General features: G+C 37.9%; 1 protein-coding gene across 4 annotated transcripts in view; it reads right to left on the bottom strand.

Annotated features, from left to right (window-relative positions):
* Positions 1–988: 988 nt before the first annotated feature.
* IFTAP (intraflagellar transport associated protein) overlaps positions 989–17,393 on the bottom strand; it is a 39,022-nt gene continuing 22,617 nt past the window's right edge. For 3 of the 4 annotated variants that reach the window (XM_059849261.1, XM_059849262.1, XM_059849263.1), the window contains 5 exons: positions 17,045–17,202; positions 15,450–15,521; positions 14,467–14,521; positions 8,145–8,275; positions 989–1,630 (listed from right to left, as the gene is read on the bottom strand). In XM_059849261.1, the coding sequence (XP_059705244.1) occupies positions 1,469–1,630; positions 8,145–8,275; positions 14,467–14,521; positions 15,450–15,521; positions 17,045–17,202 (578 nt within the window). In that variant the 3' untranslated portion in view covers positions 989–1,468. The remainder of the gene's footprint in view (positions 1,631–8,144; positions 8,276–14,466; positions 14,522–15,449; positions 15,522–17,044; positions 17,203–17,393) is intronic. The other variant, XM_059849264.1, reaches the window with a different exon arrangement.

The raw sequence follows: 17,393 nt of genomic DNA, 5'->3' as shown, positions 1-17,393 counted from the left end.
CATTTTAAAAAAGTTTCAGAAAACCCAGCAGAATCTCCTACACAGCCAATTACATTTTAAAAAACATTTTACCTACAGCACAGGCATTTTTTTGAGTGTGGGTATTAAAAAAAATTCTCATTGCCTTCTACCAGCAAGGTCCTATACAAACCAGTTTTTCTATATGACCTACCTGTAATTTTGTATCAGTCTCCTTAAATACCTTCTGAGAACTCTTTCTTTTCTGGTGGTGTTTTTTTTTTTTTTTTGGAATCTCATTCTTAAATTATATCCCCTAATCAAGGTAAATACCATTCCTCAAAACCAATGCTACTCAGATTTCAGTGGAGCATGATTATGGTTTACAAGATCACTAATCCAGAAAATCTCCTTTGAAACATCAGAAGACCTTTCTTTGCTTTTATAAATTACTGACAATGAAGCAGCCAACCAGCCACAGAAAATTCATCCACAGCCTTTACTCAAACCTATGGTTTGGTGCCCTGTCAGTCTGCTCAGGCACTCTTCCCATATTTATCATGCTAATCACCCACTTCAGAAATAATAGAGAGAGGTCAAGGACAAAATGTTGGTCAGCAAACTTCAGTGAATGCAGAAAATGACCAAAAATTCAATGCAGCATTGTGATGTTAAACCAAGCCTCAAAGGCAAAGCTACAGTTACTGAAAACAAAGGATTCTGAACTCTTCAGAGAAGGAGTACATACTACCTTGTGTCAGAGGTGCACACGCTTCTCTCCCACCCATACAGCTGACCTTTACTCAACTCCAGCTTGCCGTATTTCAGTGATGCAGAGTGCAAGCTATAAGCTATTATTTGGAATCATCTTCTGTGAAAAAATCTAAAATCTGACAGCCTTTCAATGTCAAGTCCTTTAATGGATGAGATAGCTATTTTCTCCTCTGTGTGGAAGATGGGGGGGTAGTTGGAGCAGTTACTGTTTTAATTTTAGGAGTTGTACCACATCAGTTTTGATCAACACAAAAAGTTTGTCGGAAACAGGAATATTTATTTTTTGCAGAACTGAAGTAACTCAAAAGACAGAGAAAAAAACATATTTCCAGATTTATTCACTCATATGTATCTATACATTTAGAGAGTTCATAGACTGATTTGTCAGCTGTTAAAAAGCTCTTAACTGCATTACTGAAAGGGAAAAGGCAGCTTTAGGACCAGCTTTGTACTACTCAGGAACCGAATCAGTATCGGATATAAGCAAGAGTAGCCACGATGGCTATTTCAGCTATTCTGAAATCCACCAGCTTGTTTTACTCCTATGGAGAAGTGACTCCAGCACACCCACCCTGAGCCAGTACAGGATCCAAGGCACCTTGACAGAAAAATGACAAATCTCAGGGATGCCATTTACTGGCCACTCAGATAAGAACACTAAATAAGGGTTCAACGAGGAGCTACATCCATGCCATAAAAAGGTCATTCACACAGCCCTGCACAGAACACCTTTGACTCAGTCTTCAGCTTGTGCTGATCTGACATCTGTACCCGTTTTCTCTTCAGACAACTCTATAATGGCCTTCAGCTCAGCTTCAGAGAACTTAGGGGTCAGTGCCACATTGTCATAATCAAATTCTTCATCAAGTGAGAATGGTTGAACATCATCGCCCAGTAGCTGTAATGAGGAAAAACAGATACATAAATAATATTACTGCAAGTGATAATAAGGAAGCTCAAAATATAAACTTCTAATTAATATTTAATTAAACTATTTTTTCTGACTCTAACACTCTCAGCTGATTAAGCTCTTTTTAAGTAAAAGAATAAATTCAATTATTCAATTTGACCTAATTTAAGCCATTTAATGTGCCCCATTTGTACTGTACTGTATCTGAATGAATATCATTAACTAATTTTGCTCAAGGCAAGGAATCTAAAAAACTCCCTTGCACACATCTATTATATTCCTGCTGCTTGTAGCAGCAAGGCTGTGGGGATATGGACATGTTATATGCAGCTATGTTAAATTTCAAAGACAAATTCCATATTGCCAAAATTTGGGTTAGTATTGCATAAAGCTGCAGCATACATGCATCTGATACTAATGTAACATGCTTCCCAGAACACAGCTGCTGTGAAGGAAAGGCCTGCAATGAGCAAAATGACACATAATCGATTTTCAGACTCCAATAATTTTTTTGTCTCCATCTCAAAGACATGGAATTGGCTAGTTTGCATTTCTTGCATGATGAACATAAGAATCTTACTGCATTTGCCAATATGTGCTTTGTTGACATACTGTATTGCATTTCTGCATTGCTTCGGGTTGATATATCTTGGAATAAACACCCTGCCTATAAAATAAAACAATGAAAACAAATAACTATGGCAGGCTCCATGCTGATAAGAAACTGCAAGGGGCCACGACAAGAAAGGTTTATGCTAAGCAGTTACATAAAATGAATTCCAGGGCAACACAGGAGACACATCTTCAATATTAAAACTGTGTAGGAATGTTCCCTATCCCTTGAGAAGCTAATATAAATTGTCTAGAAATGTGTTTCAAAGATTTAAGTACTTCAGCACCAAATCAGCAAAATGTTTAAACACATGGTTATTTTTTCAAGCTTTTGACAAGTCCTCAATTAATCCCATGACTACTGATGTATATGAAATTAAGAATACATGTACTTGCTGAAAAGCAGGAAGAACACTCAGCATCCTATGATCACTGCTCAGTTTAGAAGGCACTATCCTGCACAATTTGATGTGACATTTTGGTAAGAAGAAGCATTGACAGAGTTCATGCCATCTAGTAAGTCAGAGAATTGGTAGCTGGATTCCTCTCTGGTGGCCAAGTACTTGATAGACATGGCAGAAAGCATCTGTGTAGTATCTACATCCTTTATTAAGAAACTGTAATTTGCATGAATCATCAGGAAATAGTTTTTCTGGGGTTATATAATTCTATTAATCATCTATATTGCTCAGTTTTCTAGGGATCTGTCTTACATGCTGGAGCTGCCATGATGAGTAGACCATGAGAGATGAGTAGACCATGCGGATTTATAAATGGGAAAAACTTTGTAGATAGAGTTGGTCTAGAAAAAACTATTCATTCTGCACACAAAAATTATCTTTCTTGTGTCCATAGACTACTTCAGGTAAACCATCATTAACTTTTATAAATAGCCCACATGAAAGATGTTAACAGGAGATAAAGTTTGCACACAAACGCTCATTCCCATTAGAGATAAAGCCACCTCCTTGACCTCCTCAGCATATTTATGTTCATTTCCATCTTTTCCACAGGCAGAGCCTTGTAGAATTCCATGTCAGTAAGAATAACAGCAACTGTGTAACAAATGGCAGCAGCAACCAGGGTTCTACTACCTGTCTCCCATTTGCAGAAATCCAAAGCATTCTTCTAAACTACAATGCAAGGCACGAATATTTTTCAGTTATTTTGGTTGTAACAATATTTTTTACAACATGTGCTGGTTTTGTCTGGAGTAGAATTAATTTCCTTCACAGTGGCTGGTACAGGGCTGTGTTTTGGATCTGTGCTGAGCACAGGGCTGATAGCACAGAGATGTTTTTGTTATTGCTGAGCAGGGCTCACACAGAGCCAAGGCCTTTTCTGCTTCTTGTGCAGCCACGGTGGTGAGGGAGCTGGGGCTGCAGGGGAGGAGACACAGCTGGCACAGGTGACCCCAGCTGACCAAAGGGATATTCCACACCACATGTGTGTGGAATCATCAGTGCATAAAGTGGGAGGAAGAAGGAGAAAAGGGGAGTTTGGAATTATGTCCTTTGTCTTCCCAAGGGACTGTCACGTGTGGTGGGGCCCTGCTCTCCTGGAGGTGGCTGAGCATCTGCCCCTGGGAAGCAAGGAATTAACTCCTTCGTTTTCTTTGCTTGTGTGTGAGGCTTTTACTTTCCCTATTAAACTGTCTTTATCTCAACCCATGAGTTTTCCAGTTTACCCGTGTGATTCTCTCCCAGTCCTGCTGCTGGACAGCAAGTGAGTGGCTGTGGGGCTTGGTGTCTGCCCAGGGTTAAACCATGACACACATCTAAGGCAACTGAGCTAAGAAGAGTTCAAACTACAGTAAGCCTTTATAGGCATTTTACAAAAGCAAATCTATTTTCCTCTGCCAAGAGAGTTACAGAAAGCATACACACATCCACTCTGACCTTGTCTTGGTATTCATGTCATTCCAGGACCATTTTATGCAGACACAGCACAATTGTGGAAAACTTTTGTTTACAAAACTCGACCCCACAGAGCTAACTGAAATAAGATGCCAAAATAAAACATACCCCACTTCACTCTGTTAACGATTTCTCTGTTACCCACTCATTGCACATTTGAAAAGTTTATTCACACTGCATATTTATCAGTGTGCTTCATCTCTCAAATGAATACTCAAAGCATTAGGGATTCCTTTTTCTCTTCTTCTTCCAAGAAGCCATTGACTTCAAACTTCCATGAAGACAAGCAATCTAAAACTTATATCCTGCAAATTGCAATTTTGTTCTATGTCAAAAGGAAGACATTTTACGATAGAACACTGAATTCTCTGAGCTGATCAAGTTATTATCTTGTTATTTTTGCCTAAGGAACTGAGAGAAATATGTGAATTTCAGGTGTCTAATTCAACATCTAATTGAAATCTTTTTGAGAGCTCTCTGGGAATAGAATCCTGCTCTATTAGAAAACTGCCAGTTTGCTTAAGATTGCTTCTGTGATTTACTCTCTGAAGAAAAAAATCACTTTCATTTACAGTTCCTGCATGTCCAAATTAAAGGAAGGAAAGAATGTAATATTCATATTAACAACTGAAATATTTTGCTAGAGGTTGTTTTACCAAGTAATATTGTAAATAAAATACCTTGAAGTTGACATTTTCAGAAGTCTATTAATAATTGGCAACTCAGTTCTTTTATTATCTGTGGGGAGTTAAACTTAGCTGAACAGCTTGGCTCTGTCCCTCTAAAACTTGTATTTCTGTGTAATTATGGCACTCTATGATTCACTTGTTCAAATTATGTAAAGCTTGCACGTACACTCACCAGTGATTTCACTGCATGCTCTAGGGAAGACTTACTAGTTCACTAACAATAAATAAATAAAAAAAGAAGTGGGGGGAAGGCATATAGGCTATGATCTCATATAAGCTTAGTATATCCTGGAGTACCTGGGAGAAAAAAAAGCTTGGGGCACTGGACTAGAAGTCAATAAATCTTGGCCAATTTTCCATTTCTGCTTCATCATTCTGGACAAGTCATTCAATCTCTGTGTCTTTACTGGCCTCTGAGAAGATATAACTCTTCCATCTTCTTTGACTTAGTCAATCCTGTCTTTAAGTTCTTTGGTGTTCCTGCTGCATTTATGCATAGCACATAGCAGAAACCTCAGCTGAGGCCGAGCAGTAAAACTTTAACCAAAGGAACTCAGTGGAAGTTGTATTTTAGGGGATAAATGCTGTCATGCCACAGATTAAGATAAAATGACAGACATGCTAAGTACTTTTTTGAATGCTCAAACTACAGACAAATAAAGGAGAAGGGCAGATTTCCTCTTTCCTAATCCCAGCCCTGCAAAAATTAGGTTTCTAGGCTAAGGTAGTCAATTAGCCAAAAACAGTCCAGCCCAAGCTTGTGGATGGAGATATATTACATTTTACAACAAATTCCTACAGCAAGTGGGATTAATCACTTTCTGGAGTTGCTTATTTCTGCCTCTTGGTGACTGGAGGACTAAAACTATATTTAAAGCTGAAGTTAGGTGAGATGAATGGCACTTTGAATGCATGATTGTAGCAAGTGGATGAAGACTAAGCAACTGCACCCATGTGTATGCAGAGAAGGAAATAAGAACGAATAAAGACACAAGGAAGCAGAAATTAAGACATAAAAATAGTATGATATATTATATGAAAAAATACATTGAGTAGAAATAAAGGTGAAAATAAATTTCTGGGTGGGGGAGGGAAATGTTCTGTGACAATGTACTTCAAAGATAGAATGAATGCTGGTTCAATTTGCAGTGGCCTGTGGGAGGTCATGTATGCTCCACTGTCAATACTGAAATCCTGAAATACATTTATGTCTAAAGGGAGGAAAGAAAGATGAAGCAACGCTGGTGGACAATACAAATAATTTGCTGTGTCATTCACTAAGCCACTTCCTAACACCTTTTGACAGAAAAACATTTTCAGGGAGACAAGTTGTTCTTTAACAATTATCCAAGTTATAAAGTGGGTCTTAGCAGAGCTTCTTTTCTTAAACTTTCCCTAGCAATATGCTGAGAGATACACAATTTACCCTAAAGTGCCTCACAAGTGTTTCCATAGCATAGACATTTCTCATCCTTCTATTTTTCATACAGAATGGCCTTCCATTCTCTAAGAAAACCAATTAGGCAGCCACATTATGTTGCCCTTCCCTAACAGATTTGTTTTGATGGACAGAGAACAGTCTCATTTTAAAGCAGAGATGTCTCGAGGGAAAATCTTTTTCTCTTTCTAAACTAGTCCTGCCATAAGCAATGCAAGCCTTAATTTTCAAGGCAATGACAATTTGAAGCACTGAGGGACTCTGAAATGGACCTGTTCAGTCTTGACAGTTCTAAAAATCAGGCCACAGTTATATTATCTAAATGAAGGCAAAAATATGTTTATAATTTAGGGGAAAGGTTGCCTTCATTTTAAGTAGCCTGGCACCAACTAAATGGTTGTGGAAATTGTCTTTCTTCTTGAAAAATGCAGCAACGCATGGCCAATGTAATAATACTCAGTTTCTTTCATAACCCAAATTTCCCTCAAATGGAAATGAATTTTGCATGCAGTCGGATCTTTATCTATTTTTCATGAACTATAGTTTAAAGAATCATATGCAGTCCTTTATGAACACTGCAGGCTGCTACAACCCTCCTTCTTCTCGACAGAAGTTATGAAATGAGAAAGCTATAAAGCCTCATTCTAGTTTTTTGGGTGTTATTTTGTGTCCAATGGATATATCTAAAGGCAAAACCTTGAATTATGTCAATCCTTAGGGAAAAGAGTGGGTATTTTTATTCACAGAATGGTAGGTATTAAAGCTTGAAAGGTCATTTTAGAACATCTACTTTTTCCCAAAGCAGACTTGTTCCTTATAGTAAAGAGTTTATTGCAAGGAACTAAACACAACTGAGCCCAGGAAAGGAGGCACCATATGCAGTGCTGTAACACCAAGCCTTCATTGGTCACGCGTCATTTATAAACTTGATTTAAGCCTCACGGGAACATCAATAAGCATTTGAAACTATCAAAACTGGCCCACTTTAGCTGGAAGCTAACTTCAGCTTCTATTGCAATGATCAGGCAGGGGAAAAGAGCAGTGAGGAATTCTCTGCAATAGAAACACCCCCAAAGTTAATGCTCACGCTGACTATTTGGATAGGAAGCTTAATGACTTAAAATAAGCCTGTGAGCAATCCACACCTTCTGTTGCAGTTTGAGAAGAACTGAATTTCTGAAGGAAGACAGCAATTCTAAATTAAAGTTTGCACTGACTGTGTCTGATTAAAAGGCTCAGAGGCCAGAAAGCAAACCTCTCCCCACCAGACTCTGACAATGCAGTTTCTCAGCAGCATCTTGCTACCACTCATTTTCAAGGAACCAGATCTTAATTATGACCACAATATATTCTAAAATCTCTTTTCTTCTTTTAAATGTCATATTAAAGGGATCATTCCCTACCTCCCTGCTGCAAAAAATGGCTCCTATATTAAGCCAATGAGTATGCCATAAGATCGTGAGATCACTGGAAAATTAAATGGTCCATCATTCTACATAAGCAGGGGTAGCTAAAAGGCTTAAAGGGCAAAGGCTTACTTGAATATTCTGTGAGTTACACAAATTAAATATTAAAAAGCCCACATACCACTTGAAGTATTGAAGTGCATATTTTGAAAATATAAGATTATATAGTAGCAGTGTGCAAAATAAAATAGAGTGTTTATTTCAATTCTTAACATATTAAAGAATTCATTATTCACTTAAAAATTAATAATACGACTTTTTAACTCACAGCAGTTTCACATACTACATCTATATCCCTCTGTTCTTGTGGAAATAACAGTAGAACACAAAAGGAAAAATAAAAATACCCCAAAGTCTGAATGAATAGATCTGACCTCATACCTCTTGGGCTTTGCTGTCTGATGGCTGGGGAACTGACCAGGCTCTGAATTTTGGCTGAATAGGCTTATCAAAGAAGGGTGTACAGCAAGTCACTGTCTCTTCCACCTCTCCTGGAAGAACTAATGACCCTGCTGAATAAAAAAAGAGTCAACATTAACCTTCCATTCTATGCATAAATCAGCAAAATCCTGCTAAAATCCTGTAGTGCTCAGACATGGGCAGTAGCTTGTTAGTCAGAGTGTGATGTAGTTATTGTTGCATAAGCTATCATTAAAACAGAGCCACGCAGTCCTGAGCTAAAATCTAGGTAGTAATACTGAACTAAGGAAAAATTAAACTTGTCTGAAAACAGATGGGTAGCTCTTCTTTCTTAAGGGTGCTGAATTAAAATCAGGATGCAGATGCTCTTAAACTCAGAGAGCACCTGGTATTATATTCCTTTCTTTCAGAACAAAGATGGAAGGTCCTCAGCAGAGACATCTGCAGTAGAAGTTATAAAACACCTCGTCTGCCACTGATGAGCTGAGCAGGGTCATTCATTTCTCTTTAGCTAGAGCTTCCACTTGTACATTGGGCATAAAGAATCATTATAAAGCATCTTATTATGACTCTCACAGAACATTAAGTAAAAATACCTGGTAGAACTACTAATATTCCCCACTGCAGTGCCAGATGACTCTCTTGTCTAAGGGTATGTCACAGATGTTTGCTTCTCCCTGAGCTTTCCAAAAAGAGGTACTTGAGCGGACTTCCCCCTACATGGGATGGAGTGAGACGTAACCTTTCTATACAGGCAGGACTTCTTCCACAGTTCACAAATGAACAGCTTTTCTGAATCACTTTTCTTTTACAAACTTCAGCAAAACATTCATACCAGGACCAGCGGATTTGCATTCTGTGACAGATCAGAAGGATATGCCTTAGGTTCAGAAATATCTTCTAACATGAATCAATCTCAGCTCTGCCACAGCACAGATGTGTCCATGGTGTCTCAGTAATGTTTTTATGAAAGAACTTAAGGGGACCATATGTCTTGCAATTTAGTCAAAGGATTATGTAAATCTACCTACTATTTTTTTCAGCTGATACACAAGTTCCTTTACAGTTTTATACTACATTTACATTTATCTTGTAATCTCAGAATCAATTTTCAAAGCTCTGCTTAAATGTTACTTAATGGAAGCAACAAGAGAGTACATAGATCCAGGGTGAAATGGATGAAGTGTCTACTTATCTCTACCTGCACAATTTTACCACAGTAGTAGAGTTACAGACCTCTCATTCCCCTGTGAACCTGCATTTGGAAATAAAGATTTCCTAGGTAGGTCTCCATAAAAATTCTATGATCAAATTCTTCATTCAGTTTTCTTCTGGGAATAGTGCACTATTTAAAAGCCAGCAGGGCTTCGAATTGCAAAGTAGAATGCTCTTTTAAAAAGAGTGGAATTAATTCCCTTGGGTATTTAATTTCTGGATTTTTGTCTCTTGTTTCATTATAAGTGGGTTTGTTTTCATCCCTATTCTCTTGGTTGTTTATGTTTATCTCCAGCCATGTAAGTGCTTTCAGTCCTTGCTCTCAGCATAGCATCTTTCTGAAAAGGACAGGACAATCCACAGGTATCTAGGCTATGTCTACACATGCTCTGCAGCTGCTTTTTTCATCATTTGGGTCAAAAGTATTTATAGGACAGAAGGAAATGTGAATGCTCACTTAAAGACAATGGCATCTTCTACTATTTTTTCAAACTGGTAACCCAGCTCTATACCCTTACTAAAGTAAGGGAAGTCTGGACACTAGGAGGTTTTTATCACTTACTGATATAAACACTGATTATTTCTGCACTAAGAGCTTCTCCCCCTCAACAGACCAATCTGTAGAGAGAAGATGAGGAGGAAGCACTGTTATGCAACAGCCTGGCAATGGCTCAGAAAGATAACTCTTAAGAATTAGGACAACAGAAGGAAATTTATTTTTGCTTTTAGCAAGAAGTGCTTGTCATACTCAGAATGTCAATTCCACTTTTTAAGGCTTGTTAGTAATGCAAACAATGTTTCAAATTCCCTTCAATCACCCCGTAAGAATGTAATCAACCTTTGTTTGCCAGTAGACAGGCCAGAAATGAGCTTTGTCTCTCTCTATCCTGGCTGTGTGACAGCATACAAAAGTCTAATTGGTAAATGCTGCTTTCCCTGATAATGTTTAATAAAGAAACCCCTTCAGAGAGAAAAAATTAGAGAGTTTTGACAGTCGTCCTTCTCAGTGGGAGCACCCAAAGGAACTCCAGGCCATTGTAAGTTCTAGCCAGTACCTCACAGCTTGTTTAAACTGCTGCTACAGCACTACTGGATGATGATCCTAATTAAGCTGCTAATTATGTTCTCTGTGGAGGTGATTAATTAGCAACAGGAAAGCCTTGGATACTGCCAACGGCACCATATATAGAGATAACTGAACAGGCAGTGATACCAAAAAAACTGAGAAGACATTTTGAAATGCTCCTCTCATACCATGAAGAATCAACTCCCTGGATGATGGCTGACAATTTTACTGAAGTCCAGCATACTTTATTAACAGCATATTTGGAAAGTGAACAATAGTCTTCAGTCCCTCCCTACCACATCCCAGAAAGTGATTACTTAATCTGTCAACACTGCTGAGTTGGAGTTTTTTGCTTATTGTGTACCATAGACATCAATTGTGAGTACAGAAAAAAATAATCTACTGGCACAAGTCTGCTTTTAACTTTCAAGAGGGAGGAAGTTCAAAGTTTTGTCTATAACTTTACTGTAGCCAAATGATGCCCAGCTATATATACACTGACAGCTATATATACCCTGACACAGGTTTTACCACTTTCAGACACTACACTTCACAAAAATGCTGTTGATGGGGAGTTGAGAAGAGAGTGATAACAAAAAAAGCTTAAAAGCTAAATTTTGCAGTCTCCTCTAATTCTCATGCTTCAGGCTGTTAGTCCCAAAGAGCTGCCTAGTGTGAAATCATCTCAAGGCAGTGTTAAATGGATTGCAGAGACTGGAGAAGAAAAACAAGAAAGAGATTCACCAGCTGGGGGGGAGCCCCATACTTCAAAAAAGTACCACCTCATTTAACTGAATCCTCTTTCTCAACATGATTTTTCTGGATGTAAGGACAGGCTCAAAATATAAATGGAGAGGCAGAGATTATGAAAAATAACAGATGCTGATATAATTTGCCAAAAAATTATTGAAATAATCAATAGTTATGCTTGGCCTCAGCTTCAAAGTAACTGAGTCAATCAGGTTCTCCTCAGCCTCTGCAGGGTTACAGACAACTGGGACCTTGAAAAGACAAGTTTGCAGCACTTCAGTGCTCCAAGCTGGATTAGGATGAGACAATTATATCCTTGCCTATGAAGCCTCACCCACACATTTAATTAGTCCTGTTTTAATTTTCTCTTGTATTTAAACAATAGCACTCTCAAGATCTCCAGATGTTCTGTAACACACTTGCTACTTTATTCAAATATTGCATATTATTACTAAGATATCCTCCAAGCCCTGCAGCAATAAATTTGTAAGCAGTCCTGGAAAGTCCTGTTGCCAAACATAGGCACTAGGCAGCATCCATCCATCCCTGGAGAAAACCTGATCATCTCTATTGTTGCCTAAGCTCCTTACAGTTTGAGATTAAATTCAGGGAGAAAGAGTGATTCCAGCACACCATGCCCATGCTGTCTCTACACGATGCATTAAGGCTGTGGTTTAGGGCAGCAATTTCACTTTGCCAATCATGGTTTATGGTGCCAAAGTCCCTCAAAGCAAAGCACTGTTTCAAGCTTTCAGCCCAGTGCTGTCAAACAAAAGCAGATACAAGGAATTTGCATACTGGCCAAATGTGTGGGCTGCTTTTCCTACTCCCAAGAAGCAGTCACATTCATTCACACCTTAAAAGACACTGAACTTGCCAGGTAAATTGGTTAAAAAAAAAAAAAAAAAAAACAACCAAAAAACTTCACTAGAATGACTCTTCCAGGACATCTGCCAAACAGCACTGGTTAGATGGGATGTTTTAATATCTATTTTCTATCGTGCTTCTCACTCATACTGTCAGCTTTAAGCCAGTTTCCCTTAAGTGTGAATATTTACTGTATTAATGTACAGTTGCTAACCCAGCTAACTGATCTGCCCTTTAAAGCTAAATGAAGCACAGAGATATTGAACTGTTGCTAATAACAAGGAGAGATAAAGGCTTTTTGCAATTTCTAGCAAGGTATGGCATTTTTTACTGGGTAAAATAAGCTATGATATTTTTAAGCTTGTTTTGACAATATGAAGTCTTAAATCAATCATTTGTTCTGACATAAGGTGGCAGCATTTAAAAAGGTCAGCAACAGAATGTCTAATTTGTGTCACAATTTGCCTCATTTATAAACTAACTGGAATTCTACGGAATTAATCTTTCATTACGGTATTCACTAGTGATATTATTCTAGACTACTTTAACATTACAAGCAATAGAAGTGACATGATTTTATATTTTAAATTACATTTTGTTGCTATGGTTTCTACAGGACGAAGATTTTACCTCTCTTACTATGAAGCTATTGAGTGGATTTTGACGTGTAAGACAACTATCAAACCATAAGTGCTATTTTCTGCACTTAGGAGTCAAGGAAATTTTTTAGCCTGACTCAACAGCTATCTTCAAAGACCAGGGTTTCCCAGGTATAAATTTGGATGTTGTTCACTTTCCCTGCAGCATTTAGAAGGAACAATTAATTTCTGGCTAGGCAGTGTTTCAATGTTATAAAATGCAATCTAAAAGCCTAACGTTGTCAGTGAGCGTTGCTGATACAGTCTCAATCTTCACGGAGGCAGTCTGCCTCAAATGAAGCATGTTTTACCAGGGTTTTCCATATGCATGTGATTAACATTTACTCTTGGACACAAACAAATACACAGAAATGACCCAAAAGATGGAGAGAGGCAAGGTCTGTCACAGTACTGAATGCACTAAGTTTAAGCAGAGCTCTTTTTCCTCACTGTTCTGCTTGGTATTTTAGCATTGGGCTTAATTCTCATCAACCAATTTGTGGCCTGTTTGGAACTACAGATACCTAACAATACTTTAATGAACTGGCTATAAGCATTTCTCTTTTCATTATAACACAAGTGAAATATGGGTTTGTGCTTCCACCAGTAAACTCCAGGGGCTTTTTAATAGATAATGCCAGAATTTAAGAGATAAACATAGAACAATGCCCTACAAAGGGAAAAATGGGCACATATGAACACTGCACTCAAAAGAAATCTTCGACATCTGTACCTGATCAGGGACTGCTGTTTTACTCCCTCCTTTCTGAAAGGTTAGAGAAAGAAAAATTGCCGTAAACCTGACTTATGTTGGTTTATTATTTTCTTGTGAGGTACTGGAAGTCTCTAAGCCCTCGGACTTCACAGCAATTCAGGACACTCAGAAAGGAAAGACTTATCAAAACTTCACTGTTAAGAGTAGAGAGACCAATCAAGTGGCAATAACTAAGAAACCAAGCATCGAAGCCCAGCAGCTTCTGGCTGTGACCTCAGGCAAATCCCTTAATCTGTGTGGCGTGGTTTCCTTGTACAGTCACAGGTACAGATGAGGAAAATGAATTTAAATGTTAAAAGGTTGTCACTTCTGGTTGTAGGACCTATGATAGACAACTAACTATAGACAGAAGGACCTATGATGGACAACTAACTATAGACATTAGCATTCCATTTACTTTTTGGAGGTAGGACAGTTAAAATTATTATAGATGCACAGAAGAGTTCAACACAACTCAAAATGCTCCTAATTGGAATTTTTAAAGAAGTTCACTGTGAATTCAGAATTAGTCTAATCTGTTTCAAGCCCAGGATGAAATTGTTTTAATAGGTAGGGACAGCATTTTCATTAAATATTTCCACTTTACAGCACTGTCTCTTAGCACCCACATTACTTTACAAAAAAAACTTTTGTAATGACAGTAATTTCAATACAAAATAGAAATGCATGAACATGGAGAGATGTTGCGAACAAGAAGCCCTATGCACTTCTAGAAGCTTTTGAAAAAAAAAAAAAAACTTCACCAGGACAAAGTAAAATAAATATTCCTCTAAATTTATTATTTCATTACCTCTTAGAGTGGGGCAATTAGCACTTCAGTGTGGGAAATTGGGGCAATGTGGGGAATTTTCTAGCAGTAGAAGAAATGAGCAAGATCATCTCTTTTAGGGGACAGGCAGTTTTTTAATCAATGTTCACACACTTGCATTCAAAGACAGAAAACAATGGTGAATACTAAGGGGGGGAACCTACCACTGCATGTCTCTTCATCTGTGTCTACATCTTCCAAGTGTAAGTACTTGTCCACCTGCCATAAAAACCCAAATCAGAAAACAGACAAAAATATATAAATTCCATTCCTTATAGTACAATCTAGAGCAAAGCAAAAATGCATTAAATTGTCTACTTCTCTTCTCCATTTTCCCCTGCATTTTTCCAAGAAAGCATATGAGTTTTCTTTGAAATGTGTAACCCAAAGGAAGTACTTTTAGGTATAGTCAAAGATTTGCTGCCAAAATTGCCACGTATCAACTTAAGTGATAGAAAGGAAGCTCAAGCTGTACAGTAACTTTCCCAGGAACTTAGTGGGAAGATGGAGAAGTAAAATATTTTCATAGGAAAATGATGCATGATAAGTTACTATGCAATTTTGCAAGCTCATTTCCTATGGCACAAAGAGAATACATGCTGTAGGCAAACTAACGCTTGATCCTTCTGTTTTGACACTAATGGTGAATTGATTAGGGGAAAAAAAACCTAAGAATTATTACATTTCTAGTATTTCACCTGGGGCTTTACTGTTTTCTCAGGCTAATGTCCCTTGAACAATCTAAACTATTTAAAACATACCCAAAGACAAGACATTTCTCATTTCAGGTATCATTCTGAATAGATGCACAGAGTGAGAATGAAAGGTTTCTCCCAGCCTAGCTGCAAATAGTGTTACCATGGAGGACTGACTACATGCCCTGGCTTTTCTTCTGTGTTTCCATGAAGTAATTAAAGGTGCTCTCAGGAAATTTTTTCCAACCTGGTTTGAAAACAGTCTCAAGACTTACATAACCTTTACACTTAAAAAGTACACACTCACTAACATCAGAAAAAATTTTGGACTGGTCTCCTTCTTCTTCCCCACAGATGGGAAATACATCAGCAAATTGCAAATAATTTGTAAATTAATACACAAAATATCAGTCATGTTCTTCTCATAATCCCCACTTTGAAGAAAACCTCACCTTCACTCTTTCAGACAGACTGAGATTATTTCCATCAGAGACACCAGCTGCTGAGCTCTCACTCATCACTGCCTGTAAATAGACGGGCAGAAATATTTACATGCATGAAACAGAATCAAAACCACAACCAAACCTCCTACTGATTTATACATAGTTCACAGAATCATAGAATAGGTAAGGTTGGAAGGCACCACTGCAGGTCACCTTAAACAAGAAGGCTCCCCTAGAACACATTACTCAGCTTTACAGACATTGTGCATAGAAATTTTTAAGAAGTGAATGGAATGCTCCTGAAAATAGAACAGGTACAGGTAATTCTCTGAAAACCTACATGGGACCAGACTGAATCAATTGGAACAACAGTGCAGGTAATCATAGCATGCCTAAAAAGCAGCATTTAGAACAGTAGCACTGTTTTCAACAGCAGTGTTTTCCCCATTTTCCTTTCTCAGGGCAGGCTTAAAGGTTACAATGGTCAACTTAATGCCTTACAGCCCCTTCCTGCTACTACACTGCAATTTTTCTGCTGCATTCTATTATTAATATCTTTGTTTCTTAAACTGGTAATGTAACAAAAATGTGCAGGCATGTCTGAAGCTTTTTCTTCTTTAGAAACAAAAACATACATCAAGGTTTATGGAAGTTCCATTACATACAGGATAACAGAAGTTGTACATTGCTTTATGTGGCAGAAAGACAATTCAATGTGGCTAAAGTAAGAGACACAAAGACAAATTATACCAATGAGGAAACAATACTTCTTAGGAAAAAAATGGCAAAAAATGTTGTCATTATTATTACACAATCAACTGACAGAACATAATTGTTTTAAAAGCCTCTTGATTCTACCACAAAGACATGTCCTAGCAAGGAGAAAAGTGGCAGCTAGTCTTCTGAGGCCTGGCAGGCCCATCATTTGAAATCACTTCAATGTGCTGCTCTGTGTATTTCACAAAAGGACCTGCTACTTTTTTTTTAATAAAGTTTAATGAAGAGCAATTTTGAGTACAGACTAGATCACAGCCTAATTATTTTGCTATTCAGGCAGGAAAGCATAAGTTGACTCTGATTTCCATATCCCTCCATTCCAGATGATGTCTGTTGTTTTCTTGTCCCCATACATTAAATCCCTAATCCCTTATGTTTCAGAAAATCAAAAAGGCTCTGGCCTGCCTATTGTTTACTTCAGGCAGTAACATAGCTTCAGGAACACAGAACACTGTACTTCCTAAAATCTACAAGAAACAAAATCAATCTGTCCATGCTGGCGGCATCCATACTCTCAGGATTTTTTTTTTCCTTTTTGCCAACCTCTGCCACAAACTGCAGTCTCCAGTGAGAGCATTACTTAGCTCATTGCAGGGTGCCTTATTTTTTAATCAGATTATGGCAGCTCTTCAGCAGGGCAAATGCCACTGCCAAACACAGCCTCTGCAGGTGCCTCTCTAAGCATTTAACACTTAGGTAGTATTTTAAATATTTGCCTCACATAGGATAAATACCACTAGCCTCTAACATTTGGACAGTGTATCTCTCCATATTTTCATCTGTTTAAATGTGGTGCTTGTCCACATGGACAAATGTTAACTCATTACCTCATTCTCATTTGGCATCTGGGGTGGAAATGACACCCACATTTCTTTGCTTCTTTCAGGTGAGCCATCCTGTTTATTTCTGTTTGGTAATTCAGAAGTAGAACATTTCTTTCTTAAGGAGTCCACTTTATTTCCCTGAATTGTCCTTCCCTCTTTCTCTGCAAGCAGAATCACACCAGATTAGATAACATAATTTATTATCCAAGAAAAAGAAAAGCATGTATTTAATTACATTTAATATTGACTTTTTTACACGTTCACTTTTCCTCTCATGAAAGCTCCATGTATTTTAAGTATAAAATAAAACTTTAGCATAATACCAGACTTTACCATAAAACTGAATATGCAG

The sequence above is a fragment of the Haemorhous mexicanus genome, chromosome 6 (genome assembly GCF_027477595.1).
Source record: "Haemorhous mexicanus isolate bHaeMex1 chromosome 6, bHaeMex1.pri, whole genome shotgun sequence".
Lineage (NCBI taxonomy): Eukaryota > Metazoa > Chordata > Aves > Passeriformes > Fringillidae > Haemorhous > Haemorhous mexicanus.
Note: the sequence above shows the minus strand (reverse complement) of the source record. Positions and strands in the feature narration are given on the sequence as shown.